This window comes from Littorina saxatilis, linkage group LG17 (genome assembly GCF_037325665.1).
Source record: "Littorina saxatilis isolate snail1 linkage group LG17, US_GU_Lsax_2.0, whole genome shotgun sequence".
Classification (NCBI taxonomy): Eukaryota; Metazoa; Mollusca; class Gastropoda; order Littorinimorpha; family Littorinidae; genus Littorina; species Littorina saxatilis.
The window spans coordinates 42836775-42846195 of NC_090261.1; the positions used below are offsets into that span (position 1 = coordinate 42836775).

The following is a 9421-nucleotide window of genomic DNA, read 5'->3' on the forward strand; positions in this document are numbered from 1 at the left end:
CCGCAAAATCTCGGTTTTAAGTACGCAATCGACAGACCTCAATATCAGACACTTTCACAAACTGCCGCTTGGAGCTTCACATGGTTATTTTTTGTGTATTTCAAATCGAAGATGAAGTGCAAGTTGACCATATTTGTTCAGATATCTTCCCAACAGCAATGTGTTCATGACGGTGCATGTGCTAGGTGTACAAAACCCATAATGCACGTTTACATGGTTATTGTCTGTGTATTTCAAATGGGAGTTGAAGTGCGAGTTGACCATATTTGTTCAGATATCTTCCCAACAGCATTGTGTTCACGACGGTGCATGTGCTAGGTGTACACCCTTGTTTCAGGACAACCGCACCAGCCTGATGCACTACCTGGTCATGCTCTACGTCCAGCGCTACGAGATGGATGACGCGGGGACAGACAAGGTCAAACTGCCCGTTCCCGACCCCAGTGACATCGTGCAGGCCAGTCTTGTCAACTTTGACGACATCACCAAAGAGATGACCCGCATACGCAGAGACTTTCATTGTGAGTGAGATGACACAGCAAGTATTCGGATGGAGGCGGTTTTTTGAGAAGATGAATGGGGGCAGTGTAGTAATAAAGCAGTGTTCTTCTTCTTCTTCTTCTTCTGCGTTCGTGGGCTGAAACTCCCACGTACACTCGTGTTTTTTGCACGAGTGGAATTTTACGTGTATGACCGTTTTTTACCCCGCCATTTAGGCAGCCATACGCCGTTTTCGGAGGAAGCATGCTGGGTATTTTCGTGTTTCTATAACCCACCGAACTCTGACATGGATTACAGGATCTTTTTCGTGCGCACTTGGTCTTGTGCTTGCGTGTACACACGGGGGTGTTCGGACACCGAGGAGAGTCTGCACACAAAGTTGACTCTGAGAAATAAATCTCTCGCCGAACGTGGGGACATGATACTGATAGTGTCCTTGGCATAACGCACTGTTTGTTTGTTCGTTCATGGGCTGAAACTCCCACGGCTTTTACGTGTATGACCGTTTTTACCCCGCCATTTAGGCAGCCATACGCCGCTTTCGGAGGAAGCATGCTGGGTATTTTCGTGTTTCAATAACCCACCGAACTCTGGCATGGATTACAGGATCTTTTTCGTGCGCACTTGGTCTTGTGCTTGCGTGTACACACGGGGGTGTTCGGACACCGAGGAGAGTCTGCACACAAAGTTGACTCTGAGAAATAAATCTCTCGCCGAACGTGGGGACGAACTCACGCTGACAGCGGCCAACTGGATACAAATCCAGCGCGCTACCGACTGAGCTACATCCCCGCCCATAAAGCAGTGTTGAAATACAGTAAGATATTGTTGTATTCTGTTCAGTTTGATTCATCTTATGGCTGGCGGATCTCTGCCTCTATGCACATATTACACTTGTGTATTTTGCTTTATGACTTGATCATTGTGAAATGTTAATGGCAAATGTTTAAATGGCAGATATTCAGAGCATGTTTGTTTGCATGAGGATGACTTTGCTGGATTTTAAAGACAAGCTCGGTCAGCTGCAGTGAGAAGATTATTTGGACTGTGCATTATTCTTGATTGTGTGCAGTGGCAGAAAACAAGGCCATAGCAGTGCTGAAACATGCTACAGAGGACAACAAGGAACCCTTTGACTCCATCATGAAAGCTTTCTTCGAAAAAGGTGTGTTTTACAGAGCCTTAAAGACTCGGAACATCTTATACGGAAAGACTGAGCCAATTTTGTTGCTGAAAAATAGATTGTTGTATGATAGGTCAGGTGCTGCTTGTCCTAACAGGCATTAGAACAGGAAGCAATACAGATAATACTTTCAGCAAACACGCACACATTGACGTATAAAGTTAATTAACAAATGTATTTTCAAGTTCATTTTAGATAGCTCAGGGTCAGTTCTTTAGTGTACGTATTTCAAAATTAAGTGATGTGTCGAAACTTCAGTTTCAGAAAAGTCAGTTATACATTTATGTCAAGTGAAAGAAAACAACACATAAAAGGTACTAACAAACAGGATTCATTGACTGCTATGTTGATTTACAAAGTGCAAGTCTTGTTTGTTTATTTTGTTAATTCATATCACACATATGTGTACTTGCATTTCAGGGAAGCATGATCTGACAGACCAAGAAGAGATGATGAAGGAATGTGCCAAAAGGTAAGTTAATATTGTACATGTATTTGTTAGGAAAGTATTTATTTTCAAGATAAGTGCTTCTTCTTCATTTGCTGTGGTTGAACACAGTCCCAGGAATATGTTACGGTAACAGTAATATAAAGTGATTTATGCTAGTTTTGGGGGGTAGGAGAGTGTGTGTTTTTTTCATTCAAAAAGGTACATGAGTGGTGAATTAGATACAGATTTTTTTTTCTTTTTCATCCTTTTCTTGTTTCCTTCATTGACTCTTACCATAAAATTATATTTATTCCTGTTCCTTTTTTTCTGGTATTCAGGTTCAGCGAGACAGTGCAGTTTTTCTTTGTGAAGCCAAAACCAGGCGACAAGGTTGTCACGCCAGAATATTTCTTCTCCTTGTGGCATGCCTTCTGTCAAGATTTCAAGGACCACTGGAAGAGGGAGCAACAACGCATCATTAAACTCAGGTGGGTTCAGTGACCAGTCTTGCACATCCTTGATTTGCATTGTGACAATGACACATGCAATTGGGGCTTCTGTTGTTAGCAACATTTTAGTTCTGTCAATTCATAACACTTTCTACCCCACCTATGTTGACCAAGGTTTTTTTAGTTGAGACCAGCTGTGCTGCAGCAGGTCACTCAGAATTGTAGTAACTGTATAGTAACTGTGTAGGACATGTAACAGCTAGGTGTTAGATGGATGTTACAGGAAGCGACTGAAGCTAACAGTCTGAGCGGATATATCCGTACCTGGTCAGATAGAGCCATATGAGTGGGTACGGATATATATCCGTACCTGGGAGACAATGAGGTAAAGTCCATCTTTTGGTTATTATGCAGGTGGTTATTTCAATCTTGTGAGCCTGACCAGACAAAATTTGGTGTCTGCCAGACGCTTTCATATTTTTTTCTCTTGATGCAACAAACATGATGCTACATTTCACAGGAATCAGTTGTAACGTTTCATAAGTTATGCACATTTACCCAGTATAGTCATAAAAAATTTTTATTTTTTTTTAAAGGCCAAATCAAAGTAGAATTAGAAGATTGTATTAAAAGTTGCATGTGTCTTTTGCAGGATTCGAGAGGCAGAAAGCAGAGTACGCAAGTTACAAGAGAGCAAGAAAGCAGCGTCTATACCGACACGTGCAAAAACCGCTGGAGGGCTGGTAGGTTTCAACCTAGCTTTTGCATGCAATTTTCACTGTTGTCTCTCTTGTTGTACACTTTTTTTTTATGTGTTTTCTTCTTTATTGTTTGCTTGTTTCATTTGTCTCTGTTTCTTTAGTTACTGTCTTTAAAATCAAATATGACTGTTTTGACATTTTCTGTTATTGGATATTGCTTTTGCTGTGCCATTTGCTTTAACAGGCAGATATGAAAGTGCTGTGCTCATAACATAAGTGTAATACTAATTTCCTAAATGTTGAAAAGGTACTTTTTGGTTTATATAGAAAATAGTTGGGTATTCACTTTGGAATTATTAATCACAATTTCTGTTTTTCTTTCGCACCGTCTGGTTTATTAAAGTGGTTGGCCTGTATACGATGCATCTTGTCTGATTCCAGAAAGACAGATTGTCACGCTTGAGCAAGAAGTGATACCACTGCTTATGTGGTAAGTTGAAAGGTGGTAGGACTATACAATTTTGATGATGAACCATGCACGACGAGGTCTGTCTGTCAAACTCTGTCATCTGCCTGCCCACAACTAGACTTTTGTCTATCCATCTCTCTGTCTCCGTCCCTCTGACCGTCTGTCTGGCGCTCTTGTGTGTGTGTGTGTGTGTGTGTGTGTGTGTGTGTGTGTGTGTGTGTGTGTGTGTGTGTGTGTGTGTGTGTGTGTGTGTGTGTGTGTGTGAGAGAGAGAAAGTGCAATTTGTATTTTTTGTTGTGTTTGAATATATTATATGTTAATTGTAAACCAAGCCAGGAGATATTCTTAGTGTATAGTACACTTGGTGGTAATAGTTTAATGTGTATTGTGGTTATGCAACCTTAAAAGCGCAAGGCGGGGTTGAATTGATTTGAAAATGTAGTCATAATAGATTGATCTAAAAAACAAAGGGACATACGTAAGAGCTCTAAATGCAATCCATCATGTGCAACAAGAGTAAGTAATTTATGCGGAACCAATCACCTGGCAACTGAGAGAATAACAAGCATAGAAATGAGCAAGCGTCACTATCATAACTCTACTGTTGCAACTTTGAAAATGCTAGTCAAAGTTAAAGTGATTTGAATATGTTCAGCCATTACAGGTAAAGACGAGAACAACTGGAATTTATGCTGTTAATGTATTGTTTGCATTTTGTCTTTTTTCAGAATCTTCCTGGTCAGCATGTACGTGTTCACTTGAATCCACCTGCAAGTTCTTACAGGAGAAAACTTACTTACTTACTGCCTTTCACGCCTGGTGGCGTGTAGGGCAGCTTACAGGAGAAAAGCGGAATAGTTAATACATCATTTTTGAAAATAAAGGTTGTGAAAATTAAATTAAATGAAAATGAAAAGCATTTAGACTTTGTTTCTGTCATAAAACTATTGTGAAGCAGATCGAGCTGCTGAGAGAGAATGAAGCATTGCTGTGTAAAATGAACACTCCACTATTTTAGACTGCCTTAGAAGACCTGTAAAATACTTGACAGAAAGAAAGAGTTTAAAACTGTTGTCAGTTAAAAGGTTAGTGAAATGTGTGTCATATGACCCTTCATTGTGCTAATGGAGCTTGACATATTGTGCAAATCGAGCTTGACACACCGTAGTTGGCTGTGTTTGGTTTAGTTTTATATGTGCAGCTATACATGTTGTGAACCAAGCCTCAGCACTTTTAGATAGTGAATGTCGATATATCAATTTAAAGCTTTTTTGTGTAGAATTAGCTGTTTTCATTGTAGGCTTTTGATTCAAAGCCTATGCATGTAGTTGTAGATGTTATCGGTTGCCTGAGATCAAAAGGATGTTTGTCAATACATGGCTGGAAGAAAATGTTAACAGTTATAACTTGTAAAGTGATCAAGTTGATACTTCCCAACAACTCCCATGCACTCTACTATTGCATGGGGAGTCAATTGAGCATTTACTCTTCTTGTCTTTAATAGCAAAGGACTGAAGTTCAGTTCAGGCTGGCCTTATTCAGGAGTGGACATTTTTGTCACAATAGTGCAATCTGATTATGTCACATCTTTTTGTGATACATGTAGTACATTAAGCTGATTTGAGATGAGAAGAATGGACAAATTAAAAATAGTTAATGTTCATCAGTCTCTTGTAGCTTTGATTTTGAAGTCAGCATGGTAAAATACGGTATGGGTTTGGCACGCAGAATTCTCACAATGAGGTTACCCTTAGAGTAAAAAGCTCGGAAATTCAGAAAAAGGAGAAGAATCTGCAGAAAGTCAACCGTAGGTCTTTTGGCTGTGGGTCTTTAATTATGACAAGCCTTTGCTTTTTGTAGGCTTTTGCATTATGTTAAACAGAAAATTCAGTCAGGATCATGTTTTTTTGTACTGACATATAGGAAACGGTCATTTCATCACGTACAATTAATAAGACATAGCTTGCAATAGTTCATTAATTTTCATTTTTTTAAAGCTTTCACAGGAGCTAACCAGATTTTTAATTAAGATAACCAGCTGTGATGAGTCGGAGACCTTTTGTTCAAGGTGTATTTGGAATTTCCATGTTTTGATATTACAATGTATAGTTCAATGGATTTGTAGATTTTGCATGAATTAGCCTCTGTAAGGGTAAGAATTTGTGTGTGTGTGAGAGGGCGAGGGTGTGTGAGCGAGTGCATGTGCAGTGTTGCCTGTATGAGTGTGCTTGTATGCAATGTACATCTCTGCATTTTTAAAGTGGCTTGCCAATTTAGAGGCAAGTTTTTACTCTGCCACCAATGTTTCAGCAAATATCTGTGAAGAACCAGTGTCACACTGTTGGCAAAAAAAAGAGAAGACGTAATTATCCTTGACAAGCAAACGACAGATTTGAGAGGATCAAAACTGATGAGGACTTATGAGCTCATTATTTGCAGCTAAATTTTGTTTTGATGAGTTTTAATATATTGAACTACAGTAGTACCTGTGATAAAAGGACACATCACCTTTGGGACAAAACAAAAGTGTCCTTACTTTACAGGGCCAGTATCACAACAGGTATGTTTTGGTAAAGTAATCAACAAAAGAGACCATAAAAGGTGTCCTCTCGTAGAAGTTGTCCTCTCATTGGAAGGGCCTCGTATCGCAGGTACTGCTGTACTGAACAGTGCTTTTGTATGTCATGTTCATTTGTTTTGTCTTTTGTGTTATGTGCAGCATCTATGTTTTTGTTGGTAAAATGCAAGTTTAGAATATTTCACTGCAGCCAGGTGCTGCTGAATACATTCTGCTTTTGTCTTCCACAAATGATATATATTATCAGCTTGTTTAGCTGGTTTTCTTTTGTTGTATGAATCATGTAAATACTGATACAGCCGACTTTATTAAAGTGAGTGAGTGAATAAGTGAGGGGTGTTGCAGGTGAGGGCAATGCCTGAGACAAAGAGAGTGTGTGTGTGTGTGAAATAGCAAGAGAGAGAGAATATTTTAATCGAAATGACTGTTGCATCGATGGTCTGGTTCATCAATGAGTGTGTATGAATAGATGGCTTCAACTTTTTGTTGGCGCCTTTCTCAGATGCATTTTGCACATTTTGTGCTCTGAGCTGTGCATTTATAGAAATCTAGATCTGAATTTCATGATGCTTTGTACTGATATCTTTACTTAGAAATATGTCAACTTTTGGAGAAATAAAATTTTAATGAATTAAGCAGGTGCAGCTTTTGCTATTTTATGTTGGTAAATGAACAAGTACCCCCCGCGGGTTAGGGGGAGTCCCATATTGGTTGGGACGAGAAAGAATTTACCCGATGCTACCCAGCATGTCGTAAGAGGCGACTAACGGTTCTGTTTCTCCTTTTACCCTTGTTAAGTGTTTCTTGTATAGAATATAGTCAATGTTTGTAAAGATTTTAGTCAAGCAGTATGTAAGAATTGTTAAGTCCTTTGTACTGGAAACTTGCATTCTCCCAGTAAGGTCATATATTGTACTACGTTGCAAGCCCCAGGAGCAATTTTTTGATTAGTGCTTTTGTGAACAAGAAACAATTAACAAGTGGCTCTATCCCATCTCCCCCCTTTCCCCATCGCGATATAACCTTGAATGGTTGAAAACGACGTTAAACACCAAATACAGAAAGAAAGAAAGAAAGAAATGAACAAGTGTTAGCATGCATGTGTATGGGTTCTTCCCTGTGTGTTTGTGTCTGTGGAGGTGGGGGTGGGGGTGTGTGTTAATACAACTGCAAAGGAGCAAGAAAATTCAACTTCCCAAATCATCTCTGCATGCAGGATGCAGTCGGACACACACTCACATACAACTCACAAAATACAACAAATATTAAATATCACAGTTCTTTATGTGTAGATACCATACCATGAAAACAAGAGCCTAACATGCATACAAAAACATTAAAATAAAATACCTGGACGTGACTGAACAATAATGTCACATAGAAAATGAAAGTTAAACACTCAAATGCAAACAAATCGCAGATATATGATAACAAGTGCGTTCAAACATGAACAAGATCACTATGTTGTTATGAACAAACAACTTCTTGTACTATCATTGTCAAACAGTGTAGAGAACGAAAGATACACTGTTTCCAAATTGTCCTGCAGATGAAAAAGAACACAGACAAAAAACTTGAATTTTGTGTAAACAACAGTTCTTATTAATATTTTTTGTAAAGCCCGAACCTGCACCCAAGACAAATGCACCAAACATGTTTCAACAAAAGGTTGTGTAGGCAGAAAAGCAAAACAGAATAAACAATATAAAATTCAGTAGAAATAAATAAATATTGCAAATAAGTTAATAACAGAAATAATGCTCAGTAACGCAAACACAACGCAGCTTGCCTTTGAGTTAAAGGCATGTACATACCCAGTTTGTGCTATAGAATTAGGACAGGTTATAAAGCAAAATTTGTGTAGGCATCAGTAGTATCAATCAATAAATAAATAAATCATTAATCAATCCTCTCGTTTGCTCCTCCACTAAACAGTGCACAAGGTTGATTTACTGACAAAAAGTGAATACATCATACTGCAAATACTGCCAAGACCAAAATACAAACAATACAATAATGATATGCATGAGCGCATTCTCATTGTAACATACAGGCCAATTGTTAATTGCACGTTGGTGTACGAACTAAGACCTCCAAAAATAAGGTCTTAACCCTTACACTGGTGCAATTCTGTAACACATGTTACATTATGAGCCACTAGTGAATCAACAGAGAATAATAAAGAAAAACGGTCATATAGGTTTTCGCATCCATGGGAGGTCATCGGAACCGACCAAACAGACTGAGCCAGTAGCGCGACATATGTCGTGACAACCAGGTGACAGTATACGTAAAGTGTCGCGACAACCAGCCTAAGGGTTAAAAAGAAGGGAGTCTTAAAATGGGGGTAAGTTCACAGAGGCTATGAAGAGAAAATGTGAAACAGCGAGGTCTTGAAAGGGATGAGGTCTTTCATTGGGGCGTCTTGAAAGGGGGGAGGTCTTTCATTGGGGCGTCTTGAAAGGGGGGAGGTCTTTCATTGGGCTGTCTTGAAAGGGGGGAGGTCTTTCATTGGGCTGTCTTGAAAGGGAGGAGGTCTTTCATTGGGGCGTCTTGAAAGGGGGGGAGGTCTTTCATTGGGGCGTCTTGAAAGGGGGGAGGTCTTTCATTGGGGCGTCTTGAAAGGGGGGGAGGTCTTTCATTGGGGCGTCTTGAAAGGGGGGAGGTCTTTCATTGGGCTGTCTTGAAAGGGAGGAGGTCTTTCATTGGGGCGTCTTGAAAGGGGGGGAGGTCTTTCATTGGGGCGTCTTGAAAGGGGGGAGGTCTTTCATTGGGCTGTCTTGAAAGGGGGGAGGTCTTTCATTGGGCTGTCTTGAAAGGAAGGAGGTCTTTCATTGGGGCGTCTTGAAAGGGGGGAGGTCTTTCACTGGGGCGTCTTGAAAGGGGGGAGGTCTTTCATTGGGGCGTCTTGAAAGGGGGGAGGTCTTTCATTGGGCTGTCTTGAAAGGGGGGAGGTCTTTCATTGGGCTGTCTTGAAAGGGGGGAGGTCTTTCATTGGGGCGCGCGTCTTGAAAGGGGGGCAGGTCTTTCATTGGGCTGTCTTGAAAGGGGGGGGGGGGGTCTTTCATTGGGGCGTCTTGAAAGGGGGGAGGTCTTTCATTGGGGCGTCT

General features: G+C 40.2%; 1 protein-coding gene across 2 annotated transcripts in view; it reads left to right on the top strand.

Annotated features, from left to right (window-relative positions):
* Window positions 1-6946, top strand: part of LOC138953027 (formin-like) — a 55071-nt gene extending 48125 nt beyond the window's left edge. For both annotated transcript variants that reach the window (XM_070324800.1, XM_070324801.1), the window contains 7 exons: window positions 338-521; window positions 1574-1666; window positions 2105-2156; window positions 2453-2602; window positions 3216-3306; window positions 3706-3754; window positions 4462-6946. In XM_070324800.1, the coding sequence (XP_070180901.1) occupies window positions 338-521; window positions 1574-1666; window positions 2105-2156; window positions 2453-2602; window positions 3216-3306; window positions 3706-3738 (603 nt within the window). In that variant the 3' untranslated portion in view covers window positions 3739-3754; window positions 4462-6946. The remainder of the gene's footprint in view (window positions 1-337; window positions 522-1573; window positions 1667-2104; window positions 2157-2452; window positions 2603-3215; window positions 3307-3705; window positions 3755-4461) is intronic.
* The last annotated feature ends 2475 nt before the right edge of the window (window positions 6947-9421 follow it).